This window comes from Xiphias gladius, chromosome 9 (assembly GCF_016859285.1).
Source record: "Xiphias gladius isolate SHS-SW01 ecotype Sanya breed wild chromosome 9, ASM1685928v1, whole genome shotgun sequence".
Lineage (NCBI taxonomy): Eukaryota > Metazoa > Chordata > Actinopteri > Istiophoriformes > Xiphiidae > Xiphias > Xiphias gladius.
The window spans coordinates 13,583,757-13,605,323 of NC_053408.1; the positions used below are offsets into that span (position 1 = coordinate 13,583,757).

Consider the following 21,567-nt stretch of genomic DNA (forward strand, 5'->3'; position numbering starts at 1 on the left):
ATCTGAGGAGGCGGGGACGATGGAGGACTGGAGGGAACTGGGAGAGGTGGGGGACTTTCCTCCACTTTCTCCCCAGTGGCGGTGCATGTCGAGCGGCCTCAGCCGGGGCCACCAAGGCCCCCTTTGTGCCGGTTATCACCAAGTGGTGAGTGATAGCACCCCGGCCTCCCGCTCTCAGGAGAGGGAAAGGGGTTAGGAGGGGAGGGGAAGGAGGTGAAGAGGAGAAGGTGCAGGAGAGGAGTAGATTGGAATGTTCCCAGAAGAGACAGAGAGCACGAAAGAGAGGAAAAGAAAGGAGAGAAACAGAATGAGGCTGTTTGAAGGCATGGCAGTTGTATCATCTGCGCTTGTCTCACAGGTGCACCGCGGGAGAAATGCGCCATGCTATGATGACTCAATAGCGCATGAGCCATCAATGAAATAGCAAACAAAAAACTTCCAACAGTGTGGGAATGGTCAGGATCTCACTCATTATCTTTCTAGTTCATCTCATAACCTTGTTTTATTTGACAGGCTCCAATTTAACAAGCTGATGTCATCCGAGCTCTAACTAGGCTCGTTTTGTGTTTCCTGCTATGATATCATGCCTTGACTCAATTACACTCGCTGAGACAAGCTCCAAGTGACGGACAAATGTCTAGACAATGAGCAGCCGTCGAGATACATCCGAGTCGCTGCAGATTTATCTTGGGAACTGCCCAGACGATGCAACGGGTGAAAGGTCAGACCCCCCCCCCTTTCTCTCATCTCCTTTCCAAGCCTTCTCCCACGCTCCTTCCATCACTGCAACACCTGTGTCCTCACCAGCACCCAGGTCCCTTTTCCCCCTATCTCTGTCACACACGCACAGAAACAAGCTTGCACACAGATACCAGTGTCACAGACATCTCCCTCTCTCTCTTACACACACACACACACACACACACACACATTCACACACATACCCACACATTCCTAGCCTACCCAGCTGGCTGTGCACCTGGGCTGGCAGCTGTCATCGCCGTGGTAACTGGCATACAGCTGGCTGTGTCACTATCACCTGTCTCATCTGCCTTTGAGAGAGAAGTGGGCAGAAAAAGAAGGGTGGTAGAAAAGGGTAAAAAAAAAAAATTAAAAGCTAGAATGAAGGTGGTTGTGAGTAAAGGGAAGGAGGTGAGATGGAAAGAAAGAAAGAAAAGGAAAAGAGGACAAATTAATGGTTACGACAGAGAGAGAGTGAATTGGGGAAACTGAGCGACACAAACAAAAATTAACAAAGAGTGAGGGATTAACTTCTTTTCTGCATACTAACCTCTCCTGTCATTCCACACCTGCCCAGCAGCCGTCACTGTTGAGTTTCCCGACTTTGCTCCTCCTCTGACTGAGTCAACTGCACACCCAGCTGCTGCTCATTTGCAATCAGCCTCAGTGTAACATAGAGGACAGGTACCGATCACTTACTGCCAGGTTGTCTGTGTTAGTTTGGTGACCCAGCCTGTTTCTTCTGACTCTCACTACTGGTCATAAGCCCTTTTGACCCATGGCAAGTTAAAGGAAACATCTGCAATAATGATAAACACAATGAACGACGTTGCTTCCATACATGGCATGGGGGGTCACTTAAAAAAAGATGTCAATTATGTACTCTGTCATTGACAGAGCCACAGGATAAGTTTGTTCTTGACGTTAACACTGATCATTGTGGGTTGCAGTGGGCTAAAAAAGCCTTCCAAAGATCTTGGAATGATTTGTGTTGACTTTTAAGAATTGCTGTGCCTCCTGCCTCCCAACACCGATGCATTATATTACATAACAGTGAGCCACAACCAAGTCTTTTTTCCCCACTGGATTTTCTGTCCAGATATGAACTTCACAGAGAAGTAAAAACACCTATATTAGCTCCAACAGTGTTGGTGGCTTGAGGTGGACCAACACTTTAATATTGTATGTAGGGATTTTACTTTAATCTGTCACCCATCTCTAGAGTGTTTTTACAACACATGTCCTGCTTCCTGAGTCTGTCTTTAGGTACCAGATTTGTCATCCAGTGTTAACTGCAGTGCCAAAGTGAGAGAAGAGGCTTAAAAATATCATCCAGTTACCCAATGACAGGTTTCTGAAGCTATTTTAACACGAGTTTCCTTTTTAACAATTATATAGTGTTTGTTTGATGAATTTTGCCACAACCTGTCAAATGCTCAGTGGATATTTATTATTAAAACTAGAGAAAACCACATCACCACCCAGAAATGACCTCCAGGCTATATTATTCTAACCTATTCTGCCAAAAAAGCCTCACCCTCTCATTTTAAAAGGTCAGGATCAGGGATGTAGCAAAGCAAGACCTTTAGAGACCCCCCTGTGTGGGTGGCTTTAATTATAGCTGAAGAAGTTTCACAGCTTAACGTGTACCAGCCTGCTTGGCTGTTACATCCCATGACTCTGAATGAAAGCAGAAATGCAGTTTAATATCTTTTAATGTGCCTGTGTGTGCAAAAGTCGCACGCTAGCAATGTGTGGCAAAAGCACCGTGCAGCATATGGGCAGGCACGTCTGTTCTGCCTGTTAAGCAGAGGGGACATCAAAAGGTGGGCTTTATATCCCCCCGCACACCCCATTGCCACCCCTCTCTATAAATCCCACCCCAAAAGGAGCCATTTATGGGACAATAAGAGCCGATTTATGGGCCCCAAGAAAAAGAAGGCAATTCAGAGGTGTAGGATGAAAGATGACAAGGGTTTTCTTGCGGCTAGCAGGCGTTAGCTGGTGGCTCTGTATTTCTTCACAACTTTCACGTCTATAGTTTGTGTGCTAAGAGAGATGAATGGGAATTGGGGTCCGGAATTTAAGAAAACCAGTTCAGCACAAAATGAGAGTGTATACTAGTTGTTCTCCAAGCTTTCTGTGCAAAACGTTCAGAGAAATTGGTCGGTTGAATAGGCGCAAATGAAACCTGCAAAACTATTTTTTTTGCTGCATGTTTTTCTAGAACTTTGAGAAATCACTTTTAATATTGTGGTTGCTTTTGCTAAGATCTCTGTCTGCTCGGATGACCTGTCCTGTCCCCTAGATGTCACAAAATGTTGTCAGTCGAATACATACATAAAGACAATGGGATTAGCAGCATTCTGGACACACACACAGAGGCACACGAGAGGTGAACTGGATCCCGTCTGCCTCAGAGTTACTCAGGTGTGGTGAGATCGCTGGAATACTGACACGAGACGTTTGGGGAAAATCACGGAAATGCTTTTGCCATGCCCCAACCATTCAAGCATATACAATAGCTCTCTGGCCTGTAGTGTGTTGCTGATGGGTGCAACAGCACGTCAGGCAGAGCACTTTTTCTGTTTTATCTATCTTTCAGCACACACACAAACATGATTTTAATCCAACATCTAAGCCAACTTCCACACCAAAGTAGCGCATCTCTTCAAGGCCACCCAACAATGAGTCATCTACCTACGTTATGTCTGGAAACAACTTCTGAATGAATCAGTTTGCTCCTCTCTCCCTCTCTCTCTCTCTCTCTCTGGTTCTTTTCCTCTTTTAGTCATTTAGTTTAATAGTCTGTAATCGTTACCAAGTATCATTACGGCCGACCTCTGTGGCTTCTAACAGCGCTGTAGGCAAGCCAAGTGTTTGTTGTCGGCATTTTATTGGCTTCCAGGGAGGAGGGTTGTTGTTGTTCAGTGTAATCTTGGCACGCCAATAACAGGTTTCAATAAAAGCAGCTGCTTTCTTATGGTAGTAAAGCCACTCTCTTCCCTCCCCCCTTTTGCAAGTGTGTTTGGTGGAATAAACTTAGAGCTACCTATAGCGAAGACTGGAAGTGTCTCCATTTGTCCTAACACATCTAAAGTTCTGTTTCCCTCCATCTTTCTTTTCTTGTCCGACATACACAAATCACTTTTCCCTCTTTTTTAAAAATCTTTTTCTGTTTTCATCTCTGTCTCTCCTTTCCCTAAGCAATTTTCTGAGCTTCTCAACTGCTATGTTGTGACTTAAGCCAATGCTGGCTGGTTTAGCTTGACCACACTGCCCCCTTTAGGGTACAGTTGGATGTTGCAAATCAACAGATTTGGGGAGGCAGAGAAGCAGAGGTAAAATATGGGCCATACAATGATTTAATAAAAATTATTTGGCTGCTGCATGTGCCATTTTAGAACACATACAGGGATAGCATCTGTACAGTGCAAACTGGAAGTTATCCAACGATACGCAGTGAAGTAAAGTAGTAGGGTCCTTCTCCTTTTTACAGCCAGTTGCTGTTCCCACTCATCTTCATTTAGAGGTCTTTATCACATCAGTGGCAAATGGAATTCTTTATACCAAGACTATCCCTTCCCCTTGTTACCAACACTTTAGTCATTTAAAAAAATTAAAAATCAAACTGGTAGGCTACATCATGCACAAAGCATATATTCTCCCGAACTCTTTTAAGCTCAAAACCAACTCGATCACTCCTGGATAATGTCCAAAACCATTATTACAAGGGAATTTAACATGGATAGAGATGTAGTAAGGAAGGGCAGACAAGAGTAGGAGCAAAAGGGATTTGAAAAAATCAGGCAGGAAACCAAATAAAATTAGAAAAAGAGGGGGCATTCGTTCAATATGAACTTTTGTTTAGATGGACACGAAAAGTGTATTTGGAACCATTTGAAAATCCAGTGTAAACAGAGTGATTCATAGTACACAATCATGCAAATATAATACAGCAATAACTACAAATCTTGAGGGTTACAACATTTTCCAGTAACTCTCAGGAAGGAAAAAAGGCGTGGGTGAGTTGCGTCTAAAACATCCCACTGATTGTGTAACTTGAAGTTGATATCGAGCAATGATACAGGGCAGTCACTTTGGACTAGATGTAAACTTTGTCCTGTTTTCGTGCTTCATTATCCCCAACCTGTAAGAAAATTTGTAATGTATCACATAAAAATAAAATCTGCAAAACTGCAAAATCTCAGTTCTCTATAGTGTGAGATTTCTCGGAAGGAATCTTTGTCTGTCATGCAAAAAGACAGACAAGACATGAGCTGAGCTGAAAATTTGAATTTAAGTGAAACTCTCCCGTGTCGCTTTCTACTATAAGATCTCTCATTTTTCTTGGCAGGAAAGTTTGATTTGCTACCAAATTCCACAGTTAAAAGGTACACAAGCAAGAGTCCCTGTGTGCCTAAAAGAGTTCCTGTCTCTCATGTAAAATTAAAAAGCACGCACATAAACATTATTGAACCTCTACTGGAGCATGAACATTCCATGATGTCTGGCTGACCCTGACACAGGTTCATGTTTCCTCTCTTGGTTTCTCTGGGTTTTTTTTTATTTTTGCCCCCATCAATCATCCCTTATTTTCTAACCGCCTAATCGTTATTTCAGTGTGCAGAGGTGGCATGCAGCAGGCGCATGCAAGTACAGAGTGCTATGGGTGATCAAGCACTTGTATGACTTTGAACAAAACCAAAGGTCCCATTTGACAGTATTTTTAGCCATGCCAGTGGCACACCCTATTGGGTGGCATTCTTAGTCTGTTGGTTGGTCCATCACTTTGCTCCAGACTGAAATATCTCAACAAATATCGGATGGATTAAGAAGAGATTTTGTACAGACATTCATGTTGCCCATGTCACCCACTGCAATCCCTTTGAACATCACATACAGTATACTTTGTTTTATGACTGAATTGCTGCAAAACATTCTCATCAACTTCAGTTGAACTTTGTGATTAGAGCTAATTAGCAAATGTTAGCATGTCAACACGGTAAGGTGAGATGGTGAACATGGTGAACATTATACCTGCTGAATATCAGCATGTTTGCGTTGTCATTGCATGTTGCCATGCACCCCTGGGCAAAGAAAATAAAACATTTTGTGGATTTTCGAAGTGGAACGAAGTAAATACTACCCCCGCAGCCAATAGACATTTAAAAATGAGCCTTTCTTCAAATGTTAAATCCACTGTTACTTTTTATTTCATCAACTTAAAAGGCAGAAAGAACTTAAATGGTAATTGTGTGCAAAAGTCAGTACTTAGTAACCAGAATCTACCCACCCCCTTAGCAGACATCATGGCTTGGAAACACTTTTTGTAGCCAGCTAAGATCCTTTCTATTCTTGAATTCCTGATTTAGGCATTTTCACTGCCCAAAAACCCTCACTGTAATAAACACCATCAAGGCATACCAGCATTAAACGTGGTTTGTGTTTTTACTCAATTACAGCATGCAAAGGAATGAACAAAGAAGGTAACCTACTTATCTTGAGTCTTGCAGCTGAACTTTAGGCATAAAACTAATTTGCAGCAATAACCACTTAACCCAGATAACTAAATGATCCACATCAGATGATCCACATCGCTGTCTTCTCAAAGCACATCACACTGTATACCAACATCAAATGGGCTACTGACAAACATATGGACTTGTCAGTTTTTGCACTCAAATACAGCCCCATTTAGCATGAAGTCAGTAGGCAGTCGTGTGGAACACTAAAATCTTTGTCTGTCCACATTTACACATTTGCTCCATATATACCTTGTGCTGTTTTTGAACCCGCAGTCTGACCCTCTGTTATCAGCCCCTTGGGAAGTGAGTGACAGCTTTTATATGCCATAACACATGTAACTGATATGAATTAACATGACTCTCCAGAAATGACACATCACTTTCCAAAAATATGTTTCAGAGACGTCCCTCTGAGTCAAACGCAACCTTTGTTTTCTTTTATTCCAAAGTCTTTTGACATAAACACAAGTTAATTTCCATCATCTTTGGATCATTCAGCTAATTAAGCAAAATTCACATTTGACAGGGCCAAGTGAATTCATCAAAATTCACCAAAGTCATCACAAATGTTTTCATGGACTGTTTCCGAGCCATTTACTAGTCAATCACATTGTCAACCAGTTCTGTCATCACAGCCCTGAGCGGTCTGATCCCAGAGTGACAATATGTTCTGGTCACATGGAGTGTACCGGTGCGGAAAAGGTCTCTTTTCCTGCCAATTAACATTCATGAGTGCATCGTTTCCAAGAAAAACCTCACATCGATCCAGTTCAAAAGAGCAGCTTGTCGCCATTGTTGGAGCCATCTTTGCTAACAGCTGCGCCATGTAAGTGTAGCACTTACAACACTGATTGTGAGCTCTAGTTTGGCCTTTAGTTGTTATCATTTGTTTCTTTCACAGGATGTCTTGCAGGCAGGGATGATGGGGTAAGCCTGTGTAACCCTGTGAGGCTTCTGACATGGAAATGTTCAAGTGTAAAACCTCTCCAAATCAGTCTATGTAATGTATGTACATAAAGTTTCCATGTTTGCTCATATAAACCTGGGGTGCAGAATTTCCTTGTTGGGGGGGTCTTTAGGTCATGAAGTAGTCGGGGAATAATTTCAGAGCAAATGCAAGAACTCTGGGCAAAATGAGTCATCTGTTATGATCACAATCATTTTAAGGTGTAATTTCTAGTAAAATAACTCAAGAAAACATAATTAGTCCTGTCTTCAGTAAGTTTTCAGAATCTAAATGGCGCAAAAATATGTGTTCGAAAGACAAACAATGAGGTTCTGCCTATACTGGCGGGGGGGTGGATTTAAACATAACTGAGGGGGTTTCCTAAGTCAAAGATGGTTGGGAACCAATGGTTTATATGACAGAATAATCATCGTCTTATGGCTGTGAACTCCCAAAGGCATCCAGAGGTTATCCATGATTCACTAAGATAATGAGCCTCATCACTTAGGCTGTCACCCTCTCTCCTCCAAGGCCCAGGCTGATATTTGTAGCCAGTGATACATTGAGGGGCTGCATGAGCAGTAATCCCATGCAACACTGACCACTGTGATGCATTACTGTAAGTGAATGAATGATTAGATACGTATTTAGCATAATATTGAAGTGCACTGTACTGTGGGTGATCTGGAGCAGAAGACAAGAAGCCAAACACTGAGAACTGAATGGATTTACAGTCCTTGGTGCTGCTTCCCATTTCATTTAAATACACCTAAACAATTTTTTCCTAAAGTGCATCTTGCCTTCATTTAAAAGCTATTTGCTTAAGGGATCAAAGAAAAGCTACAACAACGAGTGGGATTTTACTAGGCACCATGAGACACCAGGCCTTGAATTCATTATCCTCCAACATTTCAAGTACTTCTGAAACGACGGTCATTCATTTTTGGTTCCTGAGTAATGACTGTCATTACAAAAACAAAACAAAATCTTGTCGAGACAATTGCACTGGGCAAATCTAGCTATAGAAATTTAAAAGAAGTAGACTTTCATTACTCGGCACAACCTCTCTCTATTATTTTAATTACTGTTCATCACTAGTGTCAGCTGCCTGCAGGACAGAAAGCAATCGCTTGATGTGTTTGTGATGAATTCATAACATCAAAATTGTTATGAAAAACTTAATGTCAGGGTGAGACTGAGAGGATTCCTTCGTATAACTGGGGCCCTGAAATTTGTTGATTTTCAACTCACATCAATGTGTGCATATTAATACAATACTCTCAACTAATACTTCACCTTCAGCCTCTGTATGAGCTCAAGACCACAAAACTTTCAGTAGCATTGGCAGGACAGCCCGCTTTCTTTAGTTGAGATCAATCCTTTGCCTATACAATATGTACTGAAGATGGCTCTTTGGTGTTCTCTTTGTCATAATACCTTTTCCTCTTCTTTCCCTGCTATTTACTGAGTTCCTTCACAGTGTTGTTTAGATGCAGTCGGGGCACAGTGCCACCTGTCCAGGTAGGTGAGCTCTGCAGGGACACAGTCTGCGGTGGGAAGGGTCAGAGCCGGCACAACTGAACAGGAGAGGCTCCTGCTGAAGGCCACAGTGTCGACCCCAAGGACTGTAGGCGGGAAACAGGTGGTTGACTTCCTGCCCCATGCTGGAGCAGCCTAGTCCGAGCCTACAAAATGGAAAATAGTGATATTTTTATCATACACATGAGCATCTCTTAGTTTCTTATTTAACTGCTGAAGAATTGTTCTGACATTGCTCTGCGTTTTGGGAGTAAATACTGACTGTGTGATGTTGTTGTACTACAGAAGTCACAGATTTGTAGTGCCCGAAATAGCTACATATCATGAACCATTTGGATCTGACTATGATACGTTCTTAGACGTTATACATGCCTTGTCAGGCCATGTATATATCAGTTGTATCTGCAGTGGATGTCCGCTGATCTCTCACCTGGTAAACGCGGAGGGACTGTTGAGGTGGTGAAACAGAGCAGGCTCACACACCAGGGAGGAGTGTCGACACACGCTAACACACGACTGGCCCAGGGGACCCAGGTGCACCCTAAGAGCACTTTCTGGTGGCCAAGTAGGGACTGATTTACTGCAGAAGTCCTAGAGTGATTTAGGATAACAGAGAAAGAAAGTTGCCAATGATGAGAGTTTGAACCAAGCAAGAATTGAATGGCTCCTCTTCTATCTGTAGCCTAGAGCGGTGTGTAAATGCCTTTGAAACTATCTTGACTGTGATTTAGAAATTTTTAATTATGAATTAAGATACTTAGTAATAATTATTGCAAGGTTAATTTAGGATAGGCATGGTGATGTACTTCAAGAGGACTATTACTGCTAATAACTCATGTTTCATAAGAGGCCAATATCAGAATAATGTATTTGTAAAGCTTTACGGTGTATTATTTTGACTTTACAGATTTGGGAGGGTATTAACTACATTTTGACATTTTCTTTTCACACACTGCATAACAGATTGCATAAAACACGTCAGTGTCTATGAATCTGCAAGACCAGGCCACTTCAAGAGTCTAGTTTGGTGGGGGAGCACCCAATAATATTATGCCAGCTCTCCCCACATCTCTGCACCTGGTGAGTGATATAACCATGAACCCGCTCCAGCATTCCCTCACAGGTGAACTCTCGGGGGATGAAAGGCTTCACCTGCAAAAACATACACAAACCCTTTTATTCAGTGCTACTGTAACTGAAATTTGGGGATAACAAGGTGGGTGTCTACATATATACAGTATAACCATAAATTTTGTTTTGTTCCCTGGAAGCTACCTCTGCGCTTAGAATAGCTCTGACTGCCTCCCGTACATCGGTCCTGTTGGTCATGTCCACAGTCCACACATGAGGTTTACCGATGAATTCTTCAGCATAAGGGTGCTGGGAAGAGATCTGTGATGTAAAGTTATTATCTGTTTTTAGATCTTCACTCAAACAACAGTAACATTGTTATTTCTCTAACAATTGTTGCAAAACATCTATTTTCAATTCATATGTGGTTGGGATTTTTATTTATTTATTTATTTATTTTTATTACTTTGAGGATTTACCCACCTGTCTTGTGGTGGGTTTGCCCTTATAGAAGTCATTGTTGTCTGATGAGTGTGGCGGGTCAAATTGTGGTTGAAGGAAGACACAGCCCAGAGCTATTGCCTCAATGGGAGCCGGACCCTCATAGGGGAAACCAAGACCTACAAACACCTGCAGGGGAAGACGGAAGCAGCAGAAGGGTGATGATGCATCTTACTGATGGTCCATCATAAACCATTAACAAGGCAAGAAATGCAGGACAAGGATAATGTGACAGTGATCTGTATGAGGCCACGATTCACAATACTGCATACGAGATTATGTCATGGCTCTTATCTGACTTTGGCTCTGCGGAGAAGTCGTAGGAAGTCTTCCTGAGTCAGCAGGCCATGGTTTCTGATGAAGCTGGGCAGATTAGAGGTGTGTCCTGGAGGCTGGTAGACTGTGGCATGGGTCTCCAGCTCCTCACTGATCACCTCCACATACTCAGATTTACCCTGAACACACAGTGTATGAGCTTTGTGAAATCTTCACTATCATGTCAAATCTTGCAGTATCGGGCTTCTTGTCATCTTTCTTGTTGGCTCACCATCCTTCTACATACATACTCTTTTGGTCATTATACCTGCCACATGTAGTCCTGCTTGCCGTAGACAACTGCTATCCTGTCTTTCCTGTAAATCTCTGGCTCCAGTTCCTCCTCTCTCACCTCCGCCCTCACTGCCTCCTCACTCACAAAGCCCAGGAAGGAGTTATCAGGAGTGTGAGCTGGAGACAACAGAAACATAGAACAGAGTAAATAAGGTTGTCTGTGGTCTCAACCTATAGACAACACGGAAATCCCCCATCACAAAATAACTATTCTACAAGAAAACTGAGAAAAAAAGATTTTTGAGATTGACCTCAAAATGCCTTTAGATATGTGTATGTCTGTACTGCAGCTTTTGAGTAGTATTAAAATAATTTATTTGTAGGTAATGAAACTCGTCTTAAAGGTGTCCTAAATTCAGTACTTATTTTACTAAAACATGATCAAAGATGGTGAATGCCATCTGCACAGATCTTCCTTGAAGAAAACACAAAAGAGAGACACATTGTGGGAAAGGTGATTGGAGGACCAAACATTTGGTAAGAGAGGAACAGCATATTGTGCAGTATAAGTCAGCTGTTAAAGGAAATTAGATTTCTACATATAAGAGGGGTTTAGGTCGGGCTGTTTGGATAGGCAGCTGCCACACTGCTGCCCTCGGACACACTGAGGAAGGTGAGAGAGAGGAGTATTTACTTTACTAGGAATGTGCCAGCAAAGGTGCGTGTGTGGATGTGTCTGCAAACATTGATTTGAGCATTGCTATATGTGTGTGTTTCACTCTCTCCTGTCTCGAGGTACTTGTTTAAAAAGACTGTTGCCAGATCTCCCCTCATTCACCTTTACAGCAGCACAGAATTTCCTCCTGGTTCAGTTCCATTTTTCACCACTTGTCTCTAACACCTGTCTAGGTTCACTGCCTCGCACACTCACCTATCAGATTAGCTGGGATATGCAACAACAAACTGATACGATCAACATTATGTAGCTTGTGGGGGTTTGAAGAAAAGCTGTGAAGGAAGGATTTTTCTTTGGTTTATTGATTTCAGTGTTATTTCTGTCCGTTTTCAGTTCTGCTTTGTCTGCTTGTGTATTTAGTGCAATCCTTCAGCCCCGTTTCAAAACAGAGGCATAAACACCCATTTGTTTTTCTCTCAAACATCTTTTTTTATTTCTTCTTCCCTCCAGCTTCTCTTTTCCTTTCTTCTGTCTGTGTCTTTGTTGCTGTTTTGCTGTCTTTCTCTTTCTCTGCCCTTTCCCCACCATCGGCTAACAGCCATCTCTTTCTCCTCCTCAGCAGGCCAAATAAACAGTGCTTCAAGCTGAGGGATGAAGAGTGGCTCCCGGCCCAGTGCGTCCAGCTTGTCTCCATCTCCCGGCAGGGTGGGAAAGATGACAGGGAGAGGTGTTGGAATGAAAGTTCTGTCTGGGCACCAAGTTTATTTAACCGCAGCTATTAATCCTCTCACTGAGAGGACGTGTATGTGAAGGATCAGCGCTGCGGCAGCGAGATACATATATATATATATATATGTAAAGCCACATGTTTGCATGATTGCAGGGTGTAAACACGTTACGTGATCCTGGTACTTGCCAGCATAATGAGTATATGTAGACACACATAGACTTACGGAACATGGTCATGTACTGCAGAGGCTGGAGACCCCATCTGCCCCACCGTGTTTTATATCCGTGGTTCTGTGCATAACTCCCCAAGTTAAAGGCTGGTTCAGTCCCAAAAGAGTCAAGGATTCTGAAGCGGCACCTAGAATGATTTAAAGAACAGTCTATAACATAGATATCCTAGAAGCATGAGTATGAATTTTAAAAAAAATTGTGGTCGTACTGGTAATGCTGGAAAGCCAGTCCCATGGCTCCTTGAAGGTGAGCAAGGCCATGGTAGTCGGTATAGATGAGGTCGAAGGTCAGGGGTCTCTGGATTGGACAGCTGCCTCGGCCAGGAGCAGCACCTATCAGGCTGAACCAGTCATAATAAACACACATCACAACGCTAATTGCTCAGCATCATTCCACACTGATCTTTGCCTTTCTCATCACTTCAGTCTAAATTGGTTGTGGACCAGACACCTATGAATACATCATATATCAGTCATACCAGATGCTCCATGCAATTAACTATGAAAATTCTTTTGCTTGTATATGTAATCAATACTTTCCAAACAAACATAATAATTTTGTCTCAGATGAAAGCAGAAGTTGTGGTAGTAGTAGAAGGATTCAACAGTGGTAGTAACCTGTGGAGTTGGTGCTGTGAGGTGCTGAAATTGAGGTTGTGGCCCAGGATTGTCAGACAGGCACTGAGGTCAGCCCACTGGACCAGCTCCCCCAGAGGCCCCCCTCTTTCCAACATAGCATCAAAACGCTGACCAACACTCCCAGCCAGGGCACCCAGATAAAGCAGCACCTAGATGATGGCACGTTTTCAAGTCCAAAACAGACAACAGGTATGTAGAGAAAAGGATTCTCACTTCTGTACTTCCATTGCTTTCTTAATCTTAAGGTTCTCTAGACTGTGGTATCAAGTTCTAAAAAGTATGATTTATTCAGTAAGGTTGTGAGTATAAAATAAATTGTTATGTGTGTTATCTGAGAACCTGCACATTTTAATAGAAAAACAGAGTTTAGTATCTACAAACTATAACACCCCCCCCGAAAAAAAAAATTACAGCTATGTTTTTGAAATCTAAATTTACGATCGGTGAGTTAAGCTGTTCCCTTAAAAAATCCAGAAATAAAAACTTAATGATGCTCAACAGAATGACCTGCTGCTTATACCCTCATCTGGTTCGAGACCGTCTTGTTGCTGCTACGCCTCATCCTCAGACCAGCCTGTATCCAACGGTGAGACATCCTTTCCACTCTGGACTGGATGAAGTTTATTGCAGGACCACTGTTGTTGCTGATGACCTCATACAGTTGGCTCAGAGATGTTCGTATCTCAGCCTGTGTACAATCATTATGTGAAAACACAGCGAGGTAGTGCAAAGTATGTATACCTATAGAATTATAGTAGAGTAGTGTTTTAGTAGACTAAACCTTCTAAAGATCATTCTGCATTCATAGTACAGTAAAACACAATGAGATGCATTCGATGTGAAAGTACTTTCTCTGTAGAGGAGTGAGGTTTCTTGTGCCATGGCAGAGAAGAGTGGTTCCTTACAAGGCGAGGGGGACAAAAGTTTTCTATTTGGCTGAGGTAAGTCAATATGGAGCAGGTGGTACCATCCACCCCATAAAAGGCATAGCAGGGGTCTGACTGCCAACGTGCCTGCAGGAACTGCCGGAGAGACAAATGTTACATTGATATAAACCAAAAACAATCCTGCACTCTACAACATAAAGTACATTTAATACTGTAGTTCCCATTCCCATTAGCTGGTATTTCCATATCCAGCTCAAGCTTTCTCATATATGTAAAAATAAATATCAAACTTAAAACATTAAGTCAATGTAAGCAGTTTAATACAATCATAACAGCGCACGCACGGCCATGAAGTTCATGCTACCACATATATTTCCGCTTTCTCACCTCCACTTTCTCAGCACACACCGGATACGCAGTATCCATTGGCACCTCACACTCATTGGGCCCTGTGGGTAAGATATTAGCCGTCACATAGTTTTTCTTTTAGAGGCCATATTGAATGCATCATTATTCCACAGTGCTGGCTTTAGTAACAAAAAGCACATTGTAGAGTTAACTCAGAGTGGGTAATGAAGAACAGTGGATAATAACTTTGATATACAATCTCCCAACTGAAATGTGCACAATGAATAGCAGCCATCAGCAGGATGTATAGTGCTGCCATGCATGGAAGAGACATTAGAGTAGAGGCAGTGTGTTCTCGGAGGCGGTTTCCCGTAAGCCCCCCACCATCTCTAGCCAATGTCAATCAACTGGAATGAACACACAAACACACTTACTCACACCTGACCCACCTGCCTCCTACCAAGCATTCCCTTTTACAATGCGAGCATTTGCCAAAATACACAGTCCTTAACTGTGTAAAACAACCTAGTAAAAAGGAAAAGAGAGGAAAAAAAAGATAAGAAAACCCACAGGCATAGCTGAGGTGTGAAAGCCTAAAAACAGTGATATGCTTTAGGAGCACGCCAAAAAAGAAAAAAAGTGCTCCCTCTGCAAAAACAAGAGTATGAGTAGACAAGTTGGTGAAAGGACTCCTGGGTAAGTCAGTCGTATTTTATGGTATGAGGTAATGTGAGAGGAAGACGGTGAGGGTTGAGCAGGCTGGTCATGGGGAAGTATGTGTTTGTGTGCATGCGGGTGGCATGGGTGTACATAATGTATGTATGTGTGCGCATGTAGACAAGTGTGTACCCTCACATCTGCACGGTATGGTGTCTGTGTGGCCCAAGCTGTATGAATTCCCTTTTTCAGGGAGGGAGGTTAAGCGTGCATTCACTCATCCCTACTTCTTTCTCTCACACACACGCACACACACGCACACACACACACACACACACACACACAGACACACACACACACACACAAACACACAACCCTTCGCGTGCCGACCAGGGTGTGTAACCCAACTCTCATCTGACATCTCTCAAGAGGGTCGTACTGTAGATGTAAATTTTTTTCCTTCCCACGGCCAGTTGATCGGCGCTGGCTCTGTGGGACTTGTTAAACTTCTATTCAAGGACATCATCAGCCATAACCACCTGCACCCACTGCCCTTTAAACACCCCCCCCCCCAATTCCCATTCACACCCTCCACTATCGCAGCTTGTTAATTTAACTGTGTAGTTAACCTCAATTGAGGCTATGAACCGTGCATTTGGCTCAGAGTGTCTCACTACCACAGCAGGCAACCACAGAAAGGCTTGCAATTGGCCAATTATTGAAGCTGGCAACATAAAGGGAGAGTGCATTTATCTGGTGTAGCCATTATAACTGGAACGAACCCTAAAATCTCCGTTGTAACTGGGACAATGATGGGCTTTCCTGGGTGCATTTACTAAAGTACAAAGTAAAATTGAAGCTAAACTAGGCTAGTTTTTTATGAAAAAGCCTAATACACCTGTCTTATCAAACAAAATCAAAATACAATAATACAAAACTGTCTCCTTAACTGTAAATCCATAGAAAAGAGGGCACACAGAGCAGATCTGTTTCCTGCCTTATCGTTTTAGTTCCCCTCCTTCATATCATAGAGTATTAAGGTTGGGAGTCAAGAACATGCTGCATGCAGTTTATGGACATCTTACCTCATGATTTCTTGGTGTTCAAGTTCAGATTTTTTCAGAAATAAAAAGCCTGAAACATGTGCACTATAAAGCAACTTTCAAATCTTTAAAAATCTAAATTATAAAATCTGATACAACACTTGTTCTTCTCATTCATCTCTGATGTATCAAGTCCTCCTGGACAAATCAGATGACTAATAAGGAGGTCATCAATCAAACTCCCCCAAAAATAAAAAAAAACAACACCAATCAACTAAAACAAACTACATGTAATGAAAGTCTGGGCTTTACCTATGTGTGCTCTGTGGTCATCATGTGGTGGCAGAGTGTGGGACTGATGGTGATGGTGCTGATGACGGCTGAGCCGGTCAAGCTTCTGGGACACTCTCTTAAGCTCCCTCTCTACCAAACGGGCCACGCCTTGCTGGTCCTGTCTAAAGCTGGAAAACGAATACAAATATAACCAAATACTGCCCACTGTCTGCATTTGTACAAGCTATTTCTTTGCTCTACACACAAGACCCCTAGCACTAAGTCATATCTGTATTGATACTGAGAGCCATATAATCTAAGATGATGGGTGTTGTTGAATACCTCTGTAGTAGCAGACTAAGATCATCTCTGGTCAGCTGGGTGACATCTCTCTCTCTGCTCAGCCTCTGCACCTGAGTGCTCAAAGCCTCCAAGCGCAGAGCCAGCCTTCGAAAGCCAAGACCACGCTGACCTATGACATAAAGTATATGCAACATTTATGTACAGTATTATCCTAATGTTTAAGCATTAATACAGTGTATTATGTTATAGTAAATCTTTTCCTCAATAGGAAATCTTGCTCTGTGTATCATGAAACAGCAGGGTTATGTAATGCTGTTTTCTTAACTTGATGTGCTGCAAATGAAGCAGTGATTGTGGTCATGTGTATTTTCCATATTCCATGTACGGGGTAAAGTCTTTTAATCATTTTTACAGAGGTACATTTTTTACAAGAACAATTTTATGACAGATAAAGATGGTAATCACTCATAATTTTTAAATGTAAATATTTATAGGACTGTAACTGGAGCTTTGTGGTAATCTCACATTAAACACACACACACACACACACACACACACACACACACACTGGGGCATACACTCATACAGACATACAGTATGGATATGTTCCTGTGAATGTTTCCGCAGACACCTTCATGGTTGAAGGTAATGCAAATTGCTGACCTCACATGCTGTGGAAACATCAATTTGAGGTCTTATTTCACCATGTACTCCTAAATGCAGTTAAACTCTTCGCTAAAACTACATTTACACTGTTTCAAGTCGGGTGTTGTGCATCCACTAGCCCAGTCTTCCCAACCACTTTGGTTTGTGACCCTTTAAAATGATGTAAAGTCTCCTTGCACCCTTTCGCCACGGGTTATGGCCTTCACGCAGACACAGTTTGTGAACATTGATGATAGGACCTGATTTATCTTGGAACCCCTTGTGGGGTCATGAGCCCCAGGTCAGGAACCACCACCTTTAAGCAGTAATAAGGTGTATTCAAAGAAAAAGACTTCTAACATTCACAGGACCCACTGTCAGAAACATTGATCTTGATAAAAGGCCATAAAAATTGGGTTACAGAGTCTATATATTATTATTGTTTACTCTGTTTTACAAACAATGTTAAATGAAACTTAACAATAGTACCTATTGTTTTGGCTCTTGTAGGCCCTCCAGTGTAGTGCTGGACTGACCTGACGTAGTGGTGCTCACAGTTAAAGCACTCTGTTAGCCACCTGGCTAGTTGCCAGACAATCTACCGTAGTTACCAGAGAGATTGTTCGTGAGGTGGGGGTTGCTGGTGGAGTTAGGGTTGATTTGATGTCAGAACAAGGATCTCCTTGGAGACAGAGCTTCTACCTCTGACACACAGTAAAATCCCACAGACTGGCCCTTTGGGCACAGAGGCAATGAAAGATGAATGGGAGAAAAGATCTGGGATCCTGTAACAACTTAATGCCAGTCATGTGAGAAAACTATATCTATATATATGTGTGTGTGTGTGTGTGTGTGTGTGTGTGTGTGTGTGTGTGTGTGTGTGTGTGTGTGTGTGTGTGGGTATATGTGTGTATGTGTGTATAACCCTAGCTTACTTGTCATATCACATACTAGAAAATACAAGATGTTTCTGCACATTGCCAGATCACATGGAGACAGAAACTATGCAATACATAGCTCCTTATGTGCTTTCTTAGAACAAGAATACTTAATGAAATAATCATAGTCTGCTGTTACAGTAAATCTCCTAGTATCAGAGCCAACATATCTTTTTCTACAATAGAAGACAGTTCTGTTAACTGTCGTTGCAAAACATCCTGTTCAAGCATTTTCTTAAAAATAATTAGAATTACAGTTATGTGGGTGGCAACTAAAGCAAGCAATCTTCCTTAATGCTTAACTTAATTTCACTCATGTCACGGCTAGTTTTGGGGCCCTGTGAAAATTGCCCTGTAAAATGGATGATTTTTCACAGAGACGGATTGAAAACTGAGCATTTGTTGATAAATCCCAGCTAGATTAACTGTGCGTGCTGACCAACAGCTTCCCACATGTGGTATATTTTTCAACGCAACCATTGCTGGGTGGCTATTTGTATACAAGCTGTGGTGGGTCCCTCAAAGCACAAAGCAATTGTGGCTGAGATGCACCAGTGGATTACATTGTCTGTTAAAAACATTTTTCCTAGAATTTGAGGAGGAATAGATGAGGATGTTTAGATAAATAGTCATTTTCTTTGATTATATTTTGAAACTGATTCATCATTGGCTAGTTTGTCCAAGTCTTTTGCAGAAGTTGAGAGTTTGCGCTGTCTTTAGTTAAATCTGTGTGTCTGATTTTAGAAATCAATGCTATACATAAACGGGTTCATATATATATATATATATATATGAAGTCAGTTTAAAGTATATATGAAGTCAGTTTCATATAATTCAAAAGTAAATTCTTTTGACTTAAGAGAGTTACAGAAAATTAATGTAACAGCCTCTATGCATCAGATTCTCATTTTTCATGAGGGGGCTAACTGAAAAGGGAAACATAATCTGGTACTACCCTAATAATGTGGACCCCATTAAATTATTAAATCAAAAAAACATTACCATTTTATTTAGAGATTTATAGAGCACCTAAATGCTCCTGATGATGTTTAAGAATGCCAGAATATGCTAATTTATTCATCGAGTACATAAAAAAGACTGCTGATTTTACAGAAAAAACATATTCTGGAGGAGAATGTTGACATCATTTGTTTATTCTTTGTAAACCTGGAAGAAAGCTTTTGCCTAAACAACCTTGTCCACTGCCCCATTAAATACTCTCCCTCCGGGAAACAGTTTAGCCAGAAAATTGAACTGAACAGGGGTATATCGTGGCTGCAAACCCACAACTGTCGGACACACGCGAGGACCCACTGCGAATTGTGAGCAAAGCTTCATCTGGGAAGACAGTCAGATCAGGTCGTATTCCCTCAAAAGACACAGTGCAATTCAGCAACATTGCAGATGAAAAAAGCTACATTTCCCCCGTCAGTGTGCTCAATGTCAAGACATCTCATTACATCTGACTACGATTTATTTGTTCTATAATTTCATTTATTTGGGATATTTTCATTTGATTCACTTTACTCATTTTACCATGGCTACGTGGGTGTATAAATACATGGATGTTTTTACATTTTTGCCATTAAAAAATTTAAGGCCTCCGTTCGTGCCAAACAAAGGTCAACTTCTAAACTAAACCGTATGTGCCCGCGTGTGTGAGTTACCCTGTTCCTCGGGTGACCTCCCAGCAGGTTCATCCTTGGTCATCTCAAGTGGCACCCAGAGGCTCTGTAGCAGCAGGGTGAACACTGACAGGCAGAGACAGAGCACCAGGCAGCCACTAGAGGGCACGATACACAGAGAAACCTCTTCAAATGCTACAGCAAACAGCATACAGTACATCAGTGGTTCCCCAGGGGTTTTTGTCTGATGTACCTCAACCGCCCACAGTCACGGGAACTCAAGTATCCATTCAAAGACTGCATGTTCCAAATCTGTGTATTTGAAATTATTTCAAAGTGGCATTCGTACTAGTTAGAACCTTGGAGTACCAGGAGCTGAACATTTCAACTGTTTATCCATTACTTTAAGCTATTTTTAACTATTTATCCACTACTTTTAGCCATCTATTTGAACAATTTAGTAATTAATTTTAGCTATCTATTTCAAACAACATTTATCCATTACTGTTTAGAATTTTCTGCTAGCAAGCAAATTCGTTTGCAGATTATTCTCAATTTCATGTGTTACAGCTGACTCAGTATGTTTGTAAATTTTTAAAATCAAGCCATAATTCATTATAAAAACACTGAAAATGGAAGATCATGCCCAATCTAATGCATATTTTTAATAAACATAAACACAGCAGTATATGCAATAGAGCAAACAACTATGTCATTTTTATATCTCTTAGTAGGTTTATTGGCCACATATTGGACATGACATAGGAGGTAACTTTTTAATAATTTGTGTCATACCCAACCAGTTAAATCTCCTTTTAAATTCATAGATTTAATTTTAAGAGCAGAGTTAATGCAATAAAAACATACAGCCTGACTCTGCCTTTTACCAAAGATACTGAAAATGTGGAGAACTAAATTGTTCCATGACTTCAAGTGAGGAGACCCTAGTGTGTCAAAATGAATATCTGAGGCATGATGTGTCATTATAGCATGTGTCTGCTGACTGTTCACACGGGCTGCCCAGCTTCAATTTAACTGGGGCAGAGAGAGCACTCACTTCAATCTGACTTTCATCAGGCCAGTAAACCCACCAACCCTCATCCAGAGAAACATGGTGTAGCCAAGCTAAAGTACATACACAAACAGTTTCAAGGCTCTCCTAGTGCCTGTAAAGCTCCAGATTCACATCCAGACAAATTATTTCCATTCAATTCTATTAGTCTGCTTTTCATCAAAGTTGTCAGAGCATTCATCACGGCATCACATGTATTTGGTTAAGGGGAGGCTATATATGCAAAAGTAGCACGAGTGTAGAGAGCTCACGAGGAATCATATTAAAACAGATTACTATGTGATAGTTGGCCTTATATCTACTGCAGGCGAGACGTGCTAGGGAGATCCAGCTCCACGTAAAAGGAAGATATTTTATAGATTACGAATATAATTAGTTATTCATTACACTGTGATTTGTGCAGTCACTGTGCAGTGCCACTTAAACTTATCAGCCGTCAAAATGAGAATAACAATTGCAATTTTCTTGCTTTCAGACAGCTAAAGTGAGTACAGCAAACTGGAAACTACAGGTTGGGCATTGATGAGGTGAGGTGCATCCGTTACTTTCTACTGTGCATCTTTACTACTACTGCACACCGATTAATGATGCTGAGCCTTACCTGCGTGGCCGCAGTGCAACACGCAT

At 41.7% G+C, this 21,567-nt stretch overlaps 1 protein-coding gene across 1 annotated transcript; it reads right to left on the bottom strand.

Annotated features, from left to right (window-relative positions):
* Positions 1 to 8,701: 8,701 nt before the first annotated feature.
* LOC120794564 (alpha-1,6-mannosylglycoprotein 6-beta-N-acetylglucosaminyltransferase B-like) lies at positions 8,702 to 21,567 on the bottom strand. The gene is made up of 17 exons (XM_040135734.1): positions 21,542 to 21,567; positions 19,911 to 20,026; positions 16,700 to 16,829; positions 16,397 to 16,545; positions 14,424 to 14,485; positions 13,998 to 14,171; positions 13,670 to 13,837; positions 13,129 to 13,298; positions 12,720 to 12,851; positions 12,505 to 12,638; positions 10,910 to 11,052; positions 10,626 to 10,781; positions 10,309 to 10,455; positions 10,030 to 10,146; positions 9,832 to 9,906; positions 9,185 to 9,345; positions 8,702 to 8,900 (listed from the first exon to the last, which is right to left on the bottom strand). Exons 1-17 carry the CDS (start codon positions 21,565 to 21,567, stop codon positions 8,702 to 8,704), a joined length of 2,259 nt encoding a protein of 752 aa, XP_039991668.1.

Excerpts from the sequence above, each read along its gene's own strand:
- LOC120794564 (XM_040135734.1), bottom strand. The coding sequence starts at position 21,567 with ATGCGTGTTGCACTGCGGCCACGCAG. Across the intron at positions 20,027-21,541 it reads GTTGCACTGCGGCCACGCAG|TGGCTGCCTGGTGCTCTGTC; the intron begins GTAAGGCTCAGC and ends CGTGCCCTCTAG. Across the intron at positions 13,299-13,669 it reads CGGTCTCGAACCAGATGAGG|GTGCTGCTTTATCTGGGTGC; the intron begins GTATAAGCAGCA and ends GCCATCATCTAG.